The 21552-nt window shown below is 42.3% G+C and overlaps 2 protein-coding genes across 5 annotated transcripts; one reads left to right on the plus strand and one right to left on the minus strand.

Annotated features, from left to right (window-relative positions):
* Positions 1-611: 611 nt before the first annotated feature.
* Positions 612-6590, minus strand: ckap4 (cytoskeleton associated protein 4). 2 transcript variants are annotated; one of them, XM_016535199.1, is made up of 2 exons: positions 3366-3523; positions 612-1847 (listed from the first exon to the last, which is right to left on the minus strand). In XM_016535199.1, exons 1-2 carry the CDS (start codon positions 3435-3437, stop codon positions 876-878), a joined length of 1044 nt encoding a protein of 347 aa, XP_016390685.1. In that variant the 5' UTR covers positions 3438-3523; the 3' UTR covers positions 612-875. The 2 variants fall into 2 exon arrangements, with proteins under 2 accessions (XP_016390685.1, XP_016390684.1); XM_016535198.1 differs by lacking the exon at positions 3366-3523 and adding an exon at positions 5807-6590 and having other exon boundaries at positions 613-1847.
* Positions 5873-20399, plus strand: terfa (telomeric repeat binding factor a). 3 transcript variants are annotated; one of them, XM_016535176.1, is made up of 21 exons: positions 5913-5929; positions 7121-7351; positions 7471-7566; positions 9287-9411; positions 9967-10059; positions 10140-10280; positions 10355-10452; positions 11781-12062; positions 13077-13154; positions 13236-13292; positions 13525-13629; positions 13973-14101; positions 14176-14280; positions 17302-17430; positions 17505-17609; positions 17716-17808; positions 18076-18162; positions 18238-18345; positions 18510-18583; positions 20029-20057; positions 20151-20399. In XM_016535176.1, the coding sequence occupies exons 2-21, from the start codon at positions 7204-7206 to the stop codon at positions 20307-20309; spliced, it is 2241 nt and encodes a 746-aa protein (XP_016390662.1). In that variant the 5' UTR covers positions 5913-5929; positions 7121-7203; the 3' UTR covers positions 20310-20399. The 3 variants fall into 3 exon arrangements, with proteins under 3 accessions (XP_016390664.1, XP_016390663.1, XP_016390662.1); XM_016535177.1 differs by lacking the exon at positions 13077-13154 and having other exon boundaries at positions 5912-5929; XM_016535178.1 differs by lacking the exons at positions 13973-14101; positions 14176-14280; positions 17302-17430; positions 17505-17609 and having other exon boundaries at positions 5873-5929.
* The last annotated feature ends 1153 nt before the right edge of the window (positions 20400-21552 follow it).

Consider the following 21552-nt stretch of genomic DNA (forward strand, 5'->3'; position numbering starts at 1 on the left):
GACAAAAGGGTGTATTAAAATCATTCAAATCATAAAATGTCTTGATTTCAGTTGTTTTAGTTGATTTTTAGCTGACCAATGCTTGTTTTGTCTTGTTTTAAGTCATCTTGAGGTCCTCTAGTAGACCGTGGCTGATTAACCAGTTAAACAAACATAATTATATGGAAAATACATTTATATTATTAAAAGGTTACTGAAACGTGTTAAACGTTCTCATTTTATGCATTTCTAGGTATCTTATAGAGCATTAGATTAGATGAAGACATGCTAGTGTGGAAGGGTTTTAATCATTTTATTGGAAAACCACTACAATGGTGATGAGCTCAGAGAGAGAATGACCGATAGCCCTGGAAAACCTCAGCAGCTAAAGGGTGTATTAAAATCATTAAAATCATAAAATGTCTTGATTTCAGTTGTTTTAGTTGATTTTTAGCTGACCAATGCTTGTTTTGTCTTATTTTAAGTCATCTTGAGGTCCTCTAGTAGACCGTGGCTGATTAACCAGTTAAACAAACATAATTATATGGAAAATACATTTATATTATTAAAAGGTTACTGAAACGTGTTAAACGTTCTCATTTTATGCATTTCTAGGTATCTTATAGAGCATTAGATTAGATGAAGACATGCTAGTGTGGAAGGGTTTTAATCATTTTATTGGAAAACCACTACAATGGTGATGAGCTCAGAGAGAGAATGACCGATAGCCCTGGAAAACCTCAGCAGCTATGAACTACAGTGCAGTTGTGTCTCGACTGAAGAGACCGCAGTTCACCCATTCATCGCTCTGATAGAGAGCTTTCACGTTTCCACCGCCCACAGCACCCATCATCCTGAACGACCGTTTCTGCCTCCAGCAGCTCATCTCGGGCTCACTAAGTAACGTTTTTAAATGCATCGACTGCTTCTTTCTCTTGACCAGCGTCCAGTTCAGATACTTGGGTCTGCAGCTCCTCCAGGCGGCTCCTCAAGCCGTCCAGTCCGTCTCTCAGCGCCTGGCTCTCTGTCTCGGCGGTCGTCTTGTAATCACCCAGCGAGCGCTGCTGGGATTCGTGCTTGGCCGCGAGAGCGTTCAGTCTGTTGGTCTGCTCCGTCAGCGAGGACTCCATGCCCTCCTGGCTCTCCTCCACACTCTTCAGCCGGACCTCCACGTCCTCTCTGTGCTTCTCCAGCTGGAGCAGCTGGTCTCTGGAGTGCGTCTCCAGGCTCTGGAGGGCGGTGCTGGTGTGCTCCAGCCGGTCGCTGAGGCTCTGGATCTGGTCCGAGGCGCTCTGAGCGTCGGCTCGAGCCGCGGACACCTCGTCCCTCAGGCTCCCTGCGGCGCTCTGCAGCAGCGTCCTCACGGCCTCCACGTCCTCGGACACAGACGCCACCTCCCTGTTCCTAGTCTGCTGCTCGGCGCTCACCGCTGCGATCTGCTCGCGCAGCACGGCTGTGTTCCCCTCGGACACCTCGCTGGCGGTGTGGAGCGTGGCTACGGCGCTGCTGAGGGACTCCAGCTCCTGCCTGAGGAGCGCCGGAGCGTCCTGCTGCTCCAGACGAGCCCTGAGCTCCTGCAGCTCGCTCTGGAACCGGCTCTGCTGGACGGAGGACTCGGCTGTGGAGCGGCTCAGCTGGGACAGGCGCTCCTCCAGGGACGAGGCGTGCTTCTCCCGCACCTCCTTCACCTCCCGGATGGCCTGCGTCAGCTCCTGGGAGATCTTGCTCTGGAGGTTCTGGAGCGAGTCCTCCAGCCGCCGGGTGTTGTCCTCTCCTTTCTGCGCGGCTCGGCCGGTGCGCTCCAGATCAGTCCTGACGCTGAGCACCGCGCTCTCCAGAGCCTCCAGAGACGCCTGCATAGACCTGATCTGGAGACACAGATGGACAGAGACACTTAGGCTGTGTTCACACTGCAAGCCTTAGTGCTCAATTCAGAGCACTATTTTGCTCAGATCCGATTTTTTATATAGCTGTTCACATTTTGTTGTTTTACATGTGGCCACTATTAGATTTCCAGTGTGAACAGATCACGGTTCTGAACTGACCCGTATGCGCAAAAGACGATGCGAACAGGGTTGCCAGGTTTTCACAACAAAATCCGCCCAATTGCTGTCCAAAACTAGCCCAATCATGTTCCCGGGGGTAAATATTGTGTTAGAGGGGTCGCTTCAACCCACAAAGTCGAAAAACAACCCACGGCAACAGTAGCCCAGTTCTGTGGGGAAACTGATGGATTTGGCAACACTTGTCAACGCTGTCATGCGGAAGTAAACAGGGAGGACATAAATTAAGCGATTATGTGTTTATTTATAGTGTGATCTGCTGCAGAAGCCAATATGTACAGCGTGGAATTATGACGAATGCCAATCTAGAGTGACGTAAAAGTCGCATGATTTCCAATTAGGGTTGCAAAGGGGTGGAAAATCTCCGGAAACTTTCCAAAAATCCCTGGAATATTCCCCAAAAATCCTGGAAAGTTTTCAACATTTCTGGAATGTTTCCGGAATTTACTGGAAACTTTCCACCTCTTTGCAACCCTAATTCCCATATGACCATTCAGACTGCGGTCGCATTGCAAAACATTGCATAAAGCACATGGAATCTGATCTTTTCCATTTAGATTTGTGCCACTTCCACATGTGGTACTAAATCCGATACAGGTCAGATGTTTTGCGACTGCAGTGTGAACCGTCATGTCCGAATAAATGCGACTTTTACGTCACTCTAGATCGACATTCGTCATAATTCCGCGCTGACGGGAGACACTTCAAAGATTTGACACACCCAAAGTTATCAGTTGCGAAAGTAATCAGTGGAAGTACAGTGATGTGTCAGAACTCATAAGTATTACAGTGACAACTCTATATACAAGCTAAACATGAAGACTCGTATCATGCTCTCTTTCGTCACATCCTTGTCTTTATTTTTCATATTGCCTGCGTAGAATTTCTCTGGCTTCTGCGGCAAAACACACTATAAATAAACACACAATTGCTTACTTTATGTCCTCCGTGTTTAGTCTAGTATGACAGTGCGCTCCGCAAGTGTTGTCAAGTCCGCAGTTTTCCCTCGGAATCAGGCTACATTTTCACTGTTGCCGCGGGTTGTTTTTCAACTTCGTGACCCCACTAACACAATATTTACCCCCCCAGAACATGATTGGGCTAGTTTTGGACTAGTTTCGAGAAGCAATTGGGTGGATTTTGTTGTGAAAACCTGGCAACCCTGTTCATATCGTTCTTTTGCGCATGCGAGGTCAAGTTAAGAACCACGATCTGTTCACACTTTTGACAGCAAACCTAAAGATACTTAATCTAAAGGCATAGTCATACATGTCATTCAACCCGACCAATCAGGTTGTGAACATATTTTGTGACGGAACTTACCCCAAACAATAGGTGTGTTCGACTTAAAGCATTGCTGCGCAGACCAGAATATTTGGTCCGTGTTGCGTCCATATTTAATTTGAACCACACCAGAGTTGGTTTGGAGGCAGACCGAGACCCATCTTAAGTGGTCTCGGTCCGCTTGTTTGGTGCGCACCAGCGTTCACACTTACGAACCGCACTAACAGAGCAATCGCACCAGAGTTGGTTTTAATCGAACCAAACATGCCAAGTGTGAACGCACCTGTAGGTCTTCAGAAGATCACCTCAGAAAGGTGTGTTTCTTCCTGTTTTGAAGCATGTTTTGCATACTAGGGAGCGTTGCGCTCCTAGTCAAATATATGGTAGGTCATTATTCAGTGACATTCTGAAGATCTCCAGGAAATAAAGAGTAAGATGGGCTCTATATCAGAGCGAGTTTTTGTAATTTAATAGAAAAATGCATTATTAATGTGTGCATTTGAACAGACTGTCTAAAATCACTACTCACAGTCATTAACCTTCACTAACGTGTCCATGTCTAAGGGTTAAGTTTAGGCCTGTTCCTCACACGAAGACTTGGAGGATAGAGACAGTCATATGTACTTCTTTCACGGTGCTTTGATGCTGTTATTTTTGGACAGATTTCACCTGGATTGCATGGAAAAGAGCAGCGCAAACATTCTTCTAAACATCTCCTTCAGTACTGCACTCACAAGAGATACGGGTTTGGAATGAGCTGAAGTTGAATAAATAATGACAGAATTTAGTAAAAATAAACTTCATTCCTTTGTTTCGTTCGCCCTTGTGAAAACCAAGTGTATAAAGTGTACTTATTACACAAATAATAGACTTTAAAAGAATCCACTTTAGTGTGAATTTAATGTAATGTTTTCAAAACATTATTGAATATAATTTGTAATTAATTTCAAATGTATTATAATTCAAACGTATATTAAAAATGCAATTAGATGGACTTAAGAGTGATTTGTTTAGTATATTTAAAATGCATTTCAAGAACCATTAAAAAGTGTATTTTAAATAAACACACTATACTGTATTATAATAAGTAGTCTGATCATAAATAAACATTTTAACTGATTTTAAATGCATATTAATTTTTTTTAATGGGCCTTAATTTAGAATGAATTTTAAAACATTAATTCTGTGTTCAATTTAAATTGCCAGTGTATTTACAACACTATAAAGAGGCTTTTTGGCCTAATTTACTATTATATTCAGTGTATGTATATATATATATATATTCACATCCTTATATATATTAAATATAAATTGGATCTGAAGTGCACAGTAGTAATAAACATGCAATTTAAAGCATATTATTCAACATCTGCTTTAATCTTCATCTTTAAACATTTGATAATTTTTAATTCTATTGCTTGCATTTTGTTAAATTGCCATAGAATTACTTTACGATGCGTTGCATTTCAGACACATTAAAAACAGGAATTTTTACAGTCAAAAAAAAAATAATTGTTTATCATGTACTGACCAACACCAAATCTGTTCCTTTCCTTTAGTTACCTTACTGTGTAAGCAAGTGTAATGAAGTTTAGAAGAAAAGTACATTTCAAATGCATTAATGCACACAGTATATAACAGATATATGATGTGCTTCAGTATATACATCATGAACGTGTCTTAAGCGGCATTTGAGTAATATGTGATCTGCAAGTACACGGTTTAAAAAGTGTACTTTTGAGATTTGAAGTACACTGCAAGTACACATTCAAGACATGAAGCACACGTCTCTTGCCTTCAGGTTCGACAGAAGCACTTTCTTCATGAGTCTGTGTGTTTTAGGACTGACAGAGACCTGATCGCCTGGAACTGAAGCGCTGGGTTACAGGAGCACAACAGAGATGACCTGCAGGCCTCGTGCCGTGAGAGAAACCAAACCAGTCGCTCAGGTCTGGTCTGTCAGGACTCCCGGCTCAGAGCGAGCAAACGTGTGATTCTGAGACTCTTGCCTTGTCCAAATACCCACACCTGCGCTCTTGGCCACCTATGTCTATTCCAGGCTCAGAGTATCCCATCATGCATCATGCTTTGGAATAAATGATGAGTATTCATATTAAACTGTGTCATGTTATAGAGACTACCGAACAGACATTTAGAAGTTGATTTTAAAATTAAAATAAAGCTATGCAAACACTTGTGGTCTTCATGCTCACTTGGGCCAAACACTGGAAACCGGTCATATAATAAGTGGTCAAGAGACAGCAAGTGTGTGTGTTTGGACAAGAGGTCTGAAGGAGGAGCCGTCAGCCAATCACAGAGCACCACATCGTCCTGGGTCAGTCCTGGAGAACTTACTGTGAACTCATCACATGCATCCGAGTGAAAGATGAAGCAACAGCACTGAGCTCACGCTCTTCAGTCACAACCACAGACAGCATCTCAGCACGTTCTGAGTGCACATGTTCCTCACTCACACTGACCTGTTGCAGCGCGTCTGCGCTCTTCTGCACGCACTGCTCGTGTCTGGAGCTGCTGTGCTTGATCTCGGACAGCTCCTGATAGAAGCACACGGACGCGATCACGGTCCCAGCCACGAAGCCCAGGTAACTCAGCGCGGACAGCAGCTTCAGCGGCGAGCCCGACGCGTTGCTCTGCGCGCTCCGCGGGCTGCTGTCGGGCGGCGCGTTGGCGAGCGTCTTCTCGCTGTTGTTCGGCTGCGAGCTGTTCTTGTTTCTGTTCTTAGCGGCCATCGTTCCGATGCTCAGCGAGCGGCGCGTTGCGTTCGCGTTGTGTCCGTGGGACAGACGCGCGCGGCTCTAATCGCTTTATTCACAAGAACTTCTAGAAGAACGACTTCAGTTCCTCACAAACTCGCACGCTGGCAGTTCAGAGTTCCTAAAACGAACGAAAGTGTCTTTTGCTGAAGTTTGAACGCGTTTAGGAGTCGATACAGCGCAGAACTGACGCGGGGGCAGAGTCGAGCGTGAGTGTGAAGATGAAGGGCGTCGCGTCGCGTCCTCGCTCCGCCCTTCTTCAGACGTGGCACTGATTCTCCTCAAACATCCATCCCAGAGTTCAGTCTGACACAGTGAGCACGTTTACATGCACACCAGAAAGCTGATAACTCACCAATATCAGCTTATTATAATAACCAGTTTCCCCCGTTTGCATGCAGATCAGTAACCTGACAACACAAGTAAGCTGCGTTTACATGACTTGATTAATAAATCAGGTTATTTCCCTGTAGTGACGTCAAAACATACTCATTTGCATATCTGACTCCGAGCATTCCATACATGTGTCAGTGTGATGTTAAATTAAGCTTGCAACGTGTCAGAAGCTTACAGCTCATATATTATCCTCTCATGCAGTTATAAACGCAGCGTTGTGACTGAAGAGCCCGGACTCATGAAAATGCGTATACATAGTACGCCAAATAAAAACGAAAACTCGTGGTATTGATACGCAAAAATGGACTTCAATTATCAAGTAATTCTATTTCCTTTTGTTTGTTGATTAAATTCTTAACAATCTTTCTGACATTATATTGGAAAAAATCCCATTTATTTTTAAATCCTTCATTCCTGCAAAAATATTTTTAACGCAGGCATTGAAGTTATCATCTTTAAGAAGATTATTATTACAGGCCCTGTACCCTCTAAGGCTAGAGATCCTCTTTGAGCCTGTAAGAGTTAAAGAAATAAGTTTATGATCAGTTAATGGGGCATATCTATCAACAATTCCCTTCACGTGTTCTGAAATCAGCCTCACGTCACATCGCTCTGTCCAATCAGAGGCGCCGCCTGACGCTGCGCCCCGCCCTCTGCTGCAGTCTGAGCGCGGGAAGCGCGTGTGCTGCGATTAAACCCTGATCGGAATGAGCGAGTCCGCGAGTAAAGTGCGCTCCCTGAGCGACGAGCAGATCATCAACCGATGGGGCTTCGACTACTACGTGTTCAAGGCGTTGAGCGCCTTCAGAGACGCGGACTACACGGCCTTCACGCACTTCACCAGCATCATCGAGAGTGAGTGGGTTTGTTTACATCCGCGCTAGCGCTAGCTTTAGCTTTAGCGCTACACCTGCACAACCCGCCAGAGGTCTGTGTGTCGCTCACTATAATAATATTGGTGTGTGTCGTGTCAGATCTGGTGGTCAGACCCGTCGACGGACACAGCGACATGATCGTCAAGCTGCGCTGCATGCAGTTCCTGTCCCGGATCAACAACGGAGACAAGCTCGGTGAGTGAGCGGAAGTGACGCGTCATGACGATAGTGGTCGACCGATATGTGTTTTTTGACAGCCGATGCCGATATCTTGGAAAGCAGGGGGGCCGATATAATTTTATTTATTTTAATTAATATTTAAGAAATTTGAAAATGGATTAAAAAATAAATCTGTAAAATAAACATACGTATACTTTAGATGACAAAGTTTTTCACAAATAAATAAATATTTAATAAAAATCTAATTGAAAAGGGAGTAAACGCTGTAACCAACAGGGCACTCAGTATTCTGGGAAGTTTGTGTGCATTGGGAATCATATTTTTTCAAATAAAGCCAAGGTAACACTCATTTTACATACAGCACACAGTGAAAATGACATGAATATGACAGTGGGCTAATGCATAAAGTGCAGCATAATTTGAAATCACATGCAGGATACACACATGCACACTTCACGATCTCACAGCTGGATCCAACTAAGTCTGCAAGGTTTTTGAAATTAGATGTTCATTATTCATTCAAAGATTTGTTTAAATGATATGAATGCGTATTTGCTGAATGCTGACGGCAAACGAGAAAGTATTATGTTTGCCTTTCTATTACTAATAATATAATACTTTGTATACATTTAATTCCTTTGTTTAACCATTCTATCTGATTATTAGACAAAACTGATAATGACGACAGCCATCGGCCAAACAGAAAAACTTATCGGCTGATGCCAATATTTGAAAAATGCCAAATTTATCGGCCTTGGCGATATATCGGTCGACCACTACCCCCTTGTCCAAATACCCACACACTTGTGGTCTTTGCGCTTGAGCACTTGACTATTACACGATAAGACCGGCGGAAAATGAACGCCGGAATGAGAGTATAGTTCCTAGCCATATCGGCCTACAAAAACTCTAGCAGAGCTGGAAAATTAGCCTATTTTCAAAAATAGTGGAGTGTTCCTTTCAACAAAAAAAAAAGACAAATGAAGAATTGGAAAAACTGAACATTTTGTACATTTAAAGTTAAATTATTCTATCTATTGCACTTTGAGAGTTCAAAATTAAGAGCTGCAACCCATGTTCTTAACTAAGAAAACTTAAGTCAGAAAAAAGTCAGTGAATTGACTTGTAGCTGAACTTTAAAGCGGACTCAACCCTCTTTTTATTTGTGATCTACTGTCTCAGTCTAAATTACACTCACACTGGTGTTTGAGAAGCCAAACAAGTTAGAATATAATAATAACAACAATGACCGTAATAGCCATATATTGTAAAACAATTGCACTGTAAAAAAAATGAAAATGAATATTTCATAGGTATATTATTTTTGCTTTACACTACAGCAGGGAAAATACAATACTTCTTTCCTAATTTCTACACTTGAAAGAGATATTTTGAATCTGGACTGCATTTAAACCGCTAGCTGTCAGCGATTCATGCTGCACTTTAACGCTTTTATTTTGACGGAATCAAAGATTATTTTTTGCAATGTGCAATAAAACTGTTACATAAACAAAATATTATATTACTGCATAATTACCATAAAATATATAATGATTCAGTTTACATCGCCTTAAATAAAAGAAGAGAAAATCAAAAACACAATGATGCACATTCTTTATTCATCATTTTGTAGATGTAGAGTTTAAAAAGTTAAATCAGCATCTAGTTCTGAGCAAAGTGAGTGTTGAGGCCTGGTGAGTGTGAGCGCCGGTGCTGATGGGTGTTTCTGCGGCAGATCTGACGTTTGAGGAGCCCAAGACCCCTCTGGAGTCGGCTCTGAGCGTGCTGGAGAGCATCTGCCGGGACATGAGCGTCCCCCTGCGGGAGCAGGAGCGCGTCAAGCAGGCCATCATCGAGACGGTCACACACACACACACACACACACACTGCAAAACCTCATCTCACACCTGTGTGTTCTGCTCTTATTACACGACCTGCACTACTCTTCTGTAGTATTACACAGAACTGAGCGGCAAGTGGATGGCTCTCTATGTCATTCGGTCGCAAACTGAAGAAAAGTTTGTTCTTTGAGGCGTTTTGTGACTTTTCTGACTTCAGACACAAAAAAAGTGCAACACTTTGACACAATTTGATTTCTTGATGATTTGGTAGTTTATAACAGTGATTTTATAATTTCTAAATATAAAGCTAAAAGTAGAAATGAATGACTAATAAGCCGATAAGTGCTGCCTTCTACTGGTTATAATGGCGATTTGATGTGTTTTTTTAATTTAACGTAGGTGTTTGTTTACCACAAAACTATATTTTGGTCATACCATTGAAAATGACATTTAACTTGGATCGTGTTTTGAGCTGAAAATAGCTGCTTGCAATGCCTGGAAGTCATTTAAAAGTGCTTGAATTTCTCTCAGAAGGCTGCACAAACCCTGAGCGTGTCTCTGTCTGTCTGTGCAGCTGGTCATGGTGTGCCTGCGCGGCGGGGAGTTCGCCAGGGCCGAGGAGGTGCTGCTGAGACACTTCAGCGACGCCGCAGACTCGGCCGGGAAGGTGAGGAGCTGACGGAGCTGCGGTGTGTCTGGTGTGTGACGTCTCTGACTCGCTCTCTCTGTGTGTGTGTGTGTGCGCAGAAGAAGCTGTTCGAGAGCCTGATCCGGCGCCGGCGCTCCTCTCACTCGGTGCTGCAGCTCAGCTCCTACGCCGACTTCAAGCAGGACATGCTGGACTTCATCGAGCGGCTGTACCGCGTCCCCGAGCCCTTCCTCCTGCAGGTGCGCCTCACTCGCCTCGCTCGCCTCAGACGCTCCTGTCTCTCCTCACCCTGTGTGTGTGTGTGTGTGTGCAGATGCTGAAGCGATCCGGACACCCCGGCGTCAGCTCTGAGCCCGTCACCTCATCCTCACAGGACAGACAGAAGACCAGCGCCGCCGCAGAGGATCATGGGTAAACACGCATAGCACCAGTGAGACGTCAACTAGTGCTGTTACTAGTGCACACTTATTCACTTCTATTTGTTACCCACTTAATAACATTACTTCACTAAATGTTTAGATTTTATAAAATTACTGTGCACTCATGATTTTCCTAGAATAACTTTAGCTGCTAAATTATCCTCTAACCTAGTTTATAATAGTATTTTTGTCATAGATTATGATTATATATTTTTTCATTTGTTATTTTTCATTAAAATTAAGTTGTCTATATTTAGTAATTGTGTTTAACACACAAAAGAGTGATGATCAGATCAACACATTGAGGTATAGAAATTCTGCATTGATTTAAAGAAAACTAGTACCAACTAGCACAGAATCGGCCGATACTCAGAATTTTCTGGATCAGATCGGAAAAAATGGTATCGTTACATCCCTATATAATATCAACATACAATTACATATATATATTATATCATATGGCATAAACATAAAAGCCCATTGAAAATATTAATACATTCTACAATAGTATGTAAATAATACTAAAAACTTAAATGAAACATTAAAAATGTTGCCTTGGCAACTAACTGAAAAGTTGAAATATTTAAATAGCTAAAACTGGGATAAAATATGTAGAAATAGAAACATAAAGCACATAACTAAATGACTAAAACTTAAACTGTAATTTAAAATGACTTGAAATATAAAAAGCTAACTCAAAATATTAATACAAGCAATAACTAATAATGTGAGAAAAGCACAATTACTAAGCTTTGAAGCTATGAAAGTAAAAACTAACTCAAAATATTCATAAATACTAAAATAGTGTATAATTAATGCTGAAATGGCAATATGGATGTGTACGTAAAGCATCTGATGTTAATCCTGTGCATTACAACCGTGAAATGAAATGTAAATATTAGACGAAAATATGTGAAGTTAAAAAACCTAAATGAACATGAAACGAAATGAACTTGGTAACTCTGAAATATAAGAAGTAGAAATACAGAAATGACTAAAACTGAAGGCTTAATGGAGTTATTTAAAGAAAAAAAAACAAAGACTCGAGCACATACGTTTACTAACCTTAGACCAAATGTAAATATAAAAAGGTAAATGTGAACCGATCCTGTGCTAGTGTATAAATGTGTCTGCTCTTGTTCCTGGTGTGTGTTAGCAGTGTGTCTGCGCGTCTGAGTCTGCGCAGTCTGCGGCAGGTGTTAAAGACTCGTGCACATACATTTACTAACCTTAGACCAATTGTAAATATAAAAAGGTAAACGTGAACCAATCCTGTGCATGTGTATAAATGTGTCTGCTCTTGTTCCTGGTGTGTGTTAGCAGTGTGTCTGCGCGTCTGAGTCTGCGCAGTCTGCGGCAGGTGTACGGCGTGCTGAGCGAGCGCTACGGCGTCAGCGTCTCCTTCACGCAGCTGCAGCAGGAGCTGGAGCAGGAGGAGGAGGAGCAGGAGGAAGAGGAGTGCCCCGAGCTGCACCTGGCCCTGTCCGAGACGCAGCCGGAGACAGCATACGCCGGCATGACCATCTCACGCCTGGTGCAGGAGGACGACAGCCAGCTCAGCGCTGAGGAGGAGGCTCAGAACGAGGAGGAGACGCAGATCAGGTCACTGACCTCCACAGATCTGACCCTCACAGTATTCACTCTAAAGCCCCGTTCACACCAAGCACGATAACTATAGAGATAAAGATATCGTTCTCAATAATAAAGAACGGCAGAGTCCACACCACAGCTGTAACGATAAAGGCGCAGAGAAACGATATCGTTTGAATCTCTTTCAGAGCGATTTTTTTTCCCAGCTTGATGAACGATGCAAACATTGACAGCCAATCAGAATCCATCCTGCTGTCACGAGCTGGAGAATTTAAAGCGACAGACGCACGCGCATGTGCTGAGAATAAGCAGACGATATCGTTCGCTGGTGTGGACGCTAATATCATTATCTTTATAGTTATCGTCCTTGGTGTGAACGGGGCTTTACAGCCGTAACCACACAGAGGAGCAATAGCGCTTCCAGAACCATTAAAAACACTGACAGCCAATCAGAACCTGTGTGACGTTACAGAGCTCCAGCATTCTGACTATAGCTGCTGTTGTAGTTCTGCTTACAGCTGTTGACTTACACTACCAGTCAGAAGATTTTGGACCGTAAGATTTTTAATGCTTTTTTTGCATTTGCATTTATCTAAAATATAAATATTTTCTATTTATTTCAGATAAATGCTGATCTTTGATCTTTCTATTCATCAAAGAATCCTGAAAAAATATACTCAACTGTTTTAAATATTGATGATAATAATAATAATAAATGTTTGAGCTCCAAATCATCAAAATAGAATGATTTCTGAAGATCATGTGACACTGAAGACTGGAGTAATGATGCTGAAAATACAGCTGTGCATCACAGAAATAAATTACAGTTTAACAGATATTCAAGTTATTCTAAACAGTAAAAATATTTCAAAATGTCACTGTTTCTGCTGTATTATGGATCAAATAAATGCAGGCTTGGTGAGCTGAAGAGACGTCTTTAAAAAGCATCACAGATCTTCTGACTGGTAGTGTAGTTGTGTGTGTGAATGGGCCTGAGCTCTTCTCTGAAGGCAGCGTGTGTTTCAGGATCGTCGTTCCCAGCGGCCCAGACTCAGACGATCCTGAGGTCCAGACATCTGTCAGACGCTCAGACACACAGAACAGGTTCAGCAGCAGGTCACATGCCAGATCATTGTGTTGTGTACCGTCCAGTGTCTGACCGCTGTGTGTGTGTGTGTGTTTCAGTGAGGGTTCATCAGCTCAGATCTGCACTCCTGCTCGTCACACACAGAAACACAACAGGTGCGTCAGCATCAGACATCTTCACCACGCAGCTCTCAGTCACGGAGTCCATACTTTTGCCCCAGTGTCTGTACTGTGTGTTTTGATCGTGAAACGGTAATGTGTTTTGCCCATTGAGAAGCTTAACGCAGGGCTTTATACAGTACAGACTGTGTCGAAGCAGCTCCACAGAGATCACCAGGATGAGAGGTCTCGGTGATAATCAGGGCTGATAGATCTGTGTGTCCCACAGGATCCTTCTGTCCAGTGATGTGGAGTCTGAGGGTCCCGCCGCGTCTCCTCCAGCCAGCAGACGCTCATCCAGACACAAACAGCAGCAGAAGAAGAGCGATCTCAGGTGATTCACAATCAGATTCACATGAGCTCAAACTCATATCAACAGAAAGTCTTAATGAAGACGTTAGTCAGCGATGGAGAAGTTGATGTGATTATAGGTGTTTCTGATGGACTGAAACACTGGACTGCGCTCTAAACGCTGACAGGACGGTCATATTCCTCTCAAAGTGCTGCACTGTGTTCATTTACACACGAGCAGCTCGTGATTCAGTTCACTGTTACTGCTGTGACAACACAACATGTGCCGAGCATCGTCCATTACTAATGGTTTATGAATGTGTTGTCAACAGAAGAGACTCTCTGTGGTTTAATGAGTGAATCTGGTGATCGTGTCTTGATTTCAGTGAGTCTGAGTGTGTGCTGATGGAGGTGCAGTGTTCCTCAGCTCAGGTCTGCTCTCCCGCTCGTCCCAGCAGCAGCAGCAGCTCTCCGGCCGTCAGACGCTCAGACAGAGACACACAGAGGCAGAGCAGGTGCGTTTACGACTGTACGTCCTCATCACAGACACACGTGTGTGTTCAGAGTCACTGAGCGCCGTCTCCCGCAGGATCCTTCTGTCCAGTGATGTGGAGTCTGAGGATCACGCCGCGTCTCCTCCAGCCAGCAGACGCTCATCCAGACACAAACAGCAGCAGAAGAAGAGCGATCTCAGGTGAGGACTGGGACTCACACGAGCTCACACTCGTATCATCAGCATCTGATCAACCGTTAGGACCGCTTCTCATTCAGTTTTAATGAGGCTAATGACACTCGAAACTCGTCATTTATACACAGTACTAATAATGTAAATCTCCAGTGAAATGTTAACAGTTGGACAGAGGCATACATCATCTAGTGTTTTCATTATGGAGCGAGTTTTGCTGTAATGCTGCATTAACCTGTTAACCCGCACCTGGACGCCTCTTTGTTTGCACGTGTCAATGTTTACGAATAGATTAAATGAAACGGGACATAATTAATCTTGACAAACTATATATCATTCTAAAGGTCTAAGCCTCAAGCATCGACAATAGATCGCTGTTTTTCAATGGAAGGCTTATAAAGAATGTATTTGCTAAATCTGTGTAAGCGGTACACATCAAAACATGCATAATCAAAACGCAGTACGTACCAGGTTCATCGTAATAACGAGTCATAAACGCGTCCACAGCTGTAAATCCCGGTTTAGTTAAGGGTCCACTGAACAACACCCATAGAGCACTTTTAGTCCAACGAAGCAATAACGTTGTAATATGGATGGTAATTCCTTTGTTTACGTCTCATTTCTTCGGGGACAGTTATTGTTTGTATCCGTTATGGAATAACTTGCGCTCAAAAAACTGCATCTTGGTAGTAAAAAGCAACATGGTTTTGTAGCATACAGTGTCACAAACAGAATGAGACCATCCACAAAAAAAAAGTCAAAGATACGCGGAATATTGTTTATTTGAATTCTGGCTGTCTCGTGACGGCTCGTGACGCACCTGTCATCTGTTGGGGGCGTAACTTAACGATCGGCTTTTTGCACAAATAATTCTTTTTTTCTTCTTCAACATTTTTCATATCTGTGTGTGTGTGTTTTGTGGGGAATGTGGCTGTATCTGCATGATTACAATCTGTATGACCACACATCAGCGTGTGATTACTGTATGACTGCTATCACTAGGCGCGTTTCCATTACCCTTCGAATTGTGCAAATTGAAATTGCGAATTTAAAATACGCCTAATGGAAACGCGTCAATTTTGCAAAAACGCCCATATATTGCAAAAAAGTTTTTACGCTCGCATGAGGTGGTTTTTCAGGCAATGCGAAAAAGGAATATACACATTTAAAAGAATTATTGCAAAAGGTGTGGCTTTTCACAGAGTTCAGTCAGATCATTGCCCTTAACTACACTGAAAAAAAAATTGGTGTAAGAGAAACCATTTCGCGCATCAGGGCGCCGCTATCAATATGTGGGGTATTTAAATCCCCTTTGAATGAGCGCTCGCAGTTCACTTTCGATTTCGCGATCGCGCACGCACTGTGTAAAGGGAGCACATCTTACGATAAAAGATATTTGTCAGTGAGCTTGGGATCAGTTGAGGAGCAAATCCTCCAACATCTTGTCAGTTATCTCTATTTACTTCTGACCCGTGATCAGTCAAATCTGACTTCTGCAGCTAGAGTTGGATGCAGGGTTGTTGTTGTTGTTTTTTTTCCACGAAATTGGGCTGCTTTTAAACTGTTGCCATGGGCTGATTTTCTCCAGTGGGTTAAAGGTTTGAAATGTTGCATAAATTATATCTGGTTGAAATGCTTGTACTGAAACATTTTGCATTCTACCTGTAATAAAACTGGGCTAAATGTTTTGGACCACACTAGTAGGAAGCATTTGAGCTGTGTTTATGATAAATGTGCATAACAGTGATTGTAAAATATGTACTTTGGGGTGGAAATTACATTTTTATATATGGGACATGGTAATTGCGCTACTTTGGGCTATTTTATTTTAACTGGCATGGGCTTGGGATGCAGAATTAAAATGATGTAATAGTTGTGATCATTATTTTAGCTTCCATGATCATTCAGACTTGATCAGGTGCAGTACTGACACTCTGATCAAATCAAGCACTCCGTAATCACAGCTAAACCGTCTGATCAGTCAGATGTTTGTCATGAGAAGTGCTCCACACAACAGCTATGGTTTGCAGACAGTTATAAGAGTTGATGTTACAAATACATCTTTTGAATATACTGTGTGAACTCGGAGAGCTTTATTTTCCCTCCTCAATAAGTTTTGTCAGTTGTTTTGTTTATTGGTCTAATTCTTGTTTCTTGGGTTGCATTGGTTAGTCACTCAATTAATTCCCTTGTGCTTCGTTCCCCCCTTCTGAATTATGTTGTATTGATAAGGAGTTATCACAAAGTAAGTCTGTTTAGTTGCGCTATCTTACAATCAATATATAGTGCACACTGAAGTCAGGAACTGTTACCATTTTAAGTTAGGTACGCCATTTTCAGCTGTGAGTCCCAAACTGCGGCGTGCAGGTTAACAGGTTAAAGCACATCATTCTGCACCTGGGATGTGCATAGAAGTGCTTTAGGGCACTAAATCAGACATTTTTGCGCAATCAGGCATAGTTCATATTTAGCCTGTATAGTTTTGTTCCTATGGCTGCATAATGTCTAATAATGCAGTCTTATAAGAGCCATGAGGAACAACACTGAGCTTCACTTCCCAAAAGCATTGTAAGCTTAAATCATTATTCTGTGCTCGCGTTCACTCGTCCAGAACAGAGTGTGCAGGCAGAAGTTCACTTCAAGAATCAATCAAGTGCATGAGTGCAGGTGTTTGCAAAATGTGGAAGACAGAACTGTATTCTTATTAGAGAAAGTCTTCACTAAAGCCACACAAAGTCTTAATGAAGACGTTAGTCAGCGATGGAGAAGTTGATGTGATTATAGGTGTTTCTGATGGACTGAAACACTGGACTGCGCTCTATACGCTGACTGGACGCTCATATTCCTCTCAAAGTGCTGCACTGTGTTCATTTACACACGAGCAGCTCGTGATTCAGTTCACTGTTACTGCTGTGACAACACAACATGTGCCGAGCATCGTCCATTACTAATGGTTTATGAATGTGTTGTCAACAGAAGAGACTCTCTGTGGTTTAATGAGTGAATCTGGTGATCGTGTCTTGATTTCAGTGAGTCTGAGTGTGTGCTGATGGAGGTGCAGTGTTCCTCAGCTCAGGTCTGCTCTCCCGCTCGTCCCAGCAGCAGCAGCAGCTCTCCGGCCGTCAGACGCTCAGACAGAGACACACAGAGGCAGAGCAGGTGCGTTTACGACTGTACGTCCTCATCACAGACACACGTGTGTGTTCAGAGTCACTGAGCGCCGTCTCCCGCAGGATCCTTCTGTCCAGTGATGTGGAGTCTGAGGATCACGCCGCGTCTCCTCCAGCCAGCAGACGCTCATCCAGACACAAACAGCAGCAGAAGAAGAGCGATCTCAGGTGAGGACTGGGACTGTTTTCCCCCACCCCTGCTTTATATGTAGCTGTTTCCACTGCTGACTGCACTGTGTGTGTGTGTGTGTGTGTGTGTGTGTGTGTGTTTCAGTGCGGGTGAATCCGCTCCGGTCTCGACTCCTGCTCGTCCCAGCAGCCCTGCATCCGTCACACGCTCAGACAGAGACACACAGAACCAGAGCAGGTACGTCTGTCTTTGAATTCATGTTGATTTCTCTGTCAATTTAATGGAAGATTTGGTTTCAAACGATTAAAGCTCAATCATGAACAACAGCATTGGTTAAAAAAAACAACTCGCAGCCTTTTAAGATATGGATTGAATAATGGCAGTAAAATAGACACTTAAATGTGAGTTTTGGATGTTTTCTTTCCTTCAGTCTGAAAGGAGACATGTCGAGTGGTTTTGCCTGTGGAGTGTTGAACTGAATAACTGACTGTGTGTGTTTCACAGTGAGATGGAGGTGGAGGATGGAGGTTCATCCGTCCAGCACTCGACTCCTGCTCGTCCTAGCGCCACAGACGCACCGAGGCAGAACAGGTGTGTTTGTGACTGTGCATCATCATCCTCCTCAGGGCTCTGATGGGCCGTATGTGACGTGTGTCTTCTCCTCAGGAGTGTGACTGTGTCCAGCGAGTCTGAGGATCACAGCTCGTCTCCTGCAGCGCAGACGCCCCGCCGCCGCAGCTCTCCGTCCTCTGGAGGAGCTCACAGGAGGAGGAGGTCCGTGTGACAGGAGCGCGCGCACGCGTGTGTGTGTCTGTGTGTGAGACACGGACTGACGCTGTGTGTGTGTGTGTGTCTGTGTGTGAGACAGACTGACGCTGTGTGTGTGTGTGTGTGTGTGTGTGTGTCACACGGACTGACCCTGTGTGTGTGTGTTTCAGGGCCAGATGGCAGGACGTGTCCGGGACGCACGAGAACTGGAGCGACGAGGAGTCACTGTTCAGCGCCACTTCAGGTGCACACACTAGCCGTGCCATATTAGTATCCATAATTACCATTGCTATTGATGATAAGGCATTATTGTGTGGTGATATTTTGATGATATAGTGTGTTTTGTGCTGGTTTTCTTCATATTCTGTGAAGTACTGTTTACTCTGATACTTGCCACCTTAAACTAGGGCTGTGCAAACGATTGTCCTGTGCATCTCGTCAGTAAAGCCGGTTCTGTGATTAGTAGTAAATCTCCATCACCTGCTTTCAGACGGAGCGGCATTTAAAACAGAGAGCCGTAGTTCATTGACAAGCTACACAATATCACGTTCATTATCGGCGAGGAATCGCCTGCGATTAACTGATTCCCACCTTAAACTGATTTACAGGCGAAATTTACCATTATAGGGACATTTTTCCTAATCTTATTAGAAGTATGCTTCTTCTTTTATGTTAAAGTCTTACATTTAATCAGTAACTTCAATTAGAATAAGAAACTGTAGACTGTTACTAATCAAATGAAATCAGGATCAACACAATCCATCTTTGACTGCAGGCTGTGCATCTGAAGCAGCAATAAATGTATTTACAGTGCAATTACTGTTTCATAAATAATGGGTCAAGGTGTCCTTGTTACAGTATAATTATACATTTAAGTATGGAGTAATATTAATTCACTACATGTACTTACTATATGGTTAGGGTTTGGCTTAGAGTTATTTGCATGTAATTATGCATAATTAATAGTTATTATAATAGTAAGTGTATGTAACGTGTAACAAGGACACCTTAAAATAAAGTGTTACCTAATAATGCTAGGAGATTATTTTAAAAACAGTATTTTGAATATTGACATTTGAAATGTTATTTTTAAGCATGAGTTATTATAATAGTAAGTGCATATAACATTTGTAACAAGGACACCTTAAAATAAAGTGTTACCTAATAATGCTATGAGATTATTTTAAAAACAGTATTTTGAATATTGACATTTGAAATGTTATTTTTAAGCATGAAACTAAAACAGCCTGTAGGTGGCAGCAAGTGACTGTCGTGATGAGTGAGTCATTGAATTATTTACTCAACCGATTCTTTTAAACAGCTGATTCATTCAGGAATAAAGCAAGTGACTTTCATTCTGAATGGATTGTTGAATCATTGATTCGTTCAGCAATTAAATAACACTGCATGTTGCTCAGAGACGCGCAGCAGTTGTCTGGATCTATTTTCAGCCGTGAAATACAGCAAAATTGACAGAAAACAAACAATGTTGTGCTTAAAATGTAGCATAAACAATATGAACTTATTGAAAGTGCAGTTGCGCTGATATATTGGGGGAAAATATGTGATATTGCTAAACTATATGTGACCCTGGACCACAAAACCAGTCACAAGTGTCAATTTTGTGAAATTGAGATTTATACATGTGATCATACGCTAATGTTTCTGCCTCACGTCTGTCTGTTTCAGATCGGTCCAGTAAGAAGTACAGCAGGAAGGTGTGTATTTGTCCATCAGCCGCTCCTGTGTGTGTGAAGTGTGCACTAACGTGTGTGTGTGTGTGTGTGTGTGTGTGTGTGTGTGTGTGTCAGATGTGGACGGTGCAGGAGTCGGAGTGGCTGAAGGAGGGAGTGCAGCGCTTCGGCGTGGGACACTGGGAGAAGATCCGCTCCGCCTTCCCCTTCACCGGACGCACCGCCGTCAACCTGAAGGACCGCTGGAGGACCATGCTCAAGCTCAGGCTGGTGTGACCCACACGTGTTTTATCATGTTTTATACTCATGTTCCTGTTTTAAAACCATGTGTTCAGCTTGTGTTCCTTATTAAACGTTTGTTCTGTTCGTGCAGCGCTGCTGTCGTTATTCATTCAGTGCCGTCCTTAGATTTGAGCAGTGGTTCGTTCAGTGAAAATCAAATCAAGGAAGAAATCAAAATCTATGCATCTCTGTTTGTTTGTTTATTTATTATATACATAATATACATTATACATAATACATTTTAAACTTTAAAAAATTAGGATTTAAAAAAAAAATGTTTTTGATGCTTAATGTTCACCACGGCTACTTTTATTTGATCAGAAATATTGTAAAATATTATTACAAAATATACATTTTGAAAGGAATATGAATTGATTTTAGTTGTTTTGGTTGTTTAGTAATTAAAATGGAAAAAAAATGGTGAACAGTGAAACACGTTTTTAAAACGGAAGAAAAAATACAAAATCATTTTGTTTTTGATACACACATTCAAACCTTGACAGCCCATCTTCATTAAACATGAACAATGATCGATTTATTTTAATAAATGCAAAATCAAGTCAGCACACGTAGCCCCAAAATAATACAATGAAAATAACAACGAAATACACTGATTGAAAACTGAACTAAATCAAATGTTCAATTGCCATGTTTCCATCCACAATTATGCACAAAATTGTAATATCGCATGGTGGAATTTATTCGGTAAATGTTTCCATCGTAGTTTATGCACATTTTTTTCTTATCGGATAAAAAAGTTGATCCTACTCAATTGTGCACATACATTTTTAGAATTTATGCACATCTTGGTGTTTTTATTTTATGCGATATTCCAAAATATGCATAAAAATAGGTGGATGAAAACATGGCTATTGTCAAGCGGATGGAGGACCACCATGAGGAAATCTGTGATCCATTCCTGGCTCTGCTGTCAGCTGATGAACATCAGTCACTTCCTCTGGGTTTGACATGAACATTTATAGAGACGTTCATCCACACGTGTGCAAAACAACGTCACTGCGCCGCAGAAACTGATGCTCTTCCTCAGTGCCAGCGTCTCATTTTCCAGCGCAAACATCCTCCAATCAACATACATTCACTGGAGATGCAAAAAAACTGTATAAACAGTAAATGAAATCACATTTATAATATTCCAACTCTTGCACACTACAGCAAAATACACTGATGTTCAATAAATAGTGATTTTTAATAGTTATTAATGCACTTATAGAAACTC

The sequence above is a fragment of the Sinocyclocheilus rhinocerous genome, unplaced genomic scaffold (genome assembly GCF_001515625.1).
Source record: "Sinocyclocheilus rhinocerous isolate Xijiao unplaced genomic scaffold, SAMN03320098_v1.1 scaffold2561, whole genome shotgun sequence".
Taxonomy (NCBI): domain Eukaryota; kingdom Metazoa; phylum Chordata; class Actinopteri; order Cypriniformes; family Cyprinidae; genus Sinocyclocheilus; species Sinocyclocheilus rhinocerous.

What these genes read in the sequence shown, in the direction of transcription:
- ckap4 (XM_016535198.1), bottom strand. Translation starts at nt 6,076, where the DNA reads ATGGCCGCTAAGAACAGAAACAAGAACAGCTCGCAGCCGAACAACAGC. An exon ending in GCGCAGACGCGCTGCAACAG is followed by an intron (nt 1,848 to 5,806) that starts GTCAGTGTGAGT and finishes CTGTGTCTCCAG; the next exon opens with ATCAGGTCTATGCAGGCGTC.
- terfa (XM_016535176.1), top strand. Translation starts at nt 7,204, where the DNA reads ATGAGCGAGTCCGCGAGTAAAGTGCGCTCCCTGAGCGACGAGCAGATC. An exon ending in AGCAGGCCATCATCGAGACG is followed by an intron (nt 9,412 to 9,966) that starts GTCACACACACA and finishes CTGTCTGTGCAG; the next exon opens with CTGGTCATGGTGTGCCTGCG. An exon ending in CGCTCAGACACACAGAACAG is followed by an intron (nt 13,155 to 13,235) that starts GTTCAGCAGCAG and finishes TGTGTGTTTCAG; the next exon opens with TGAGGGTTCATCAGCTCAGA.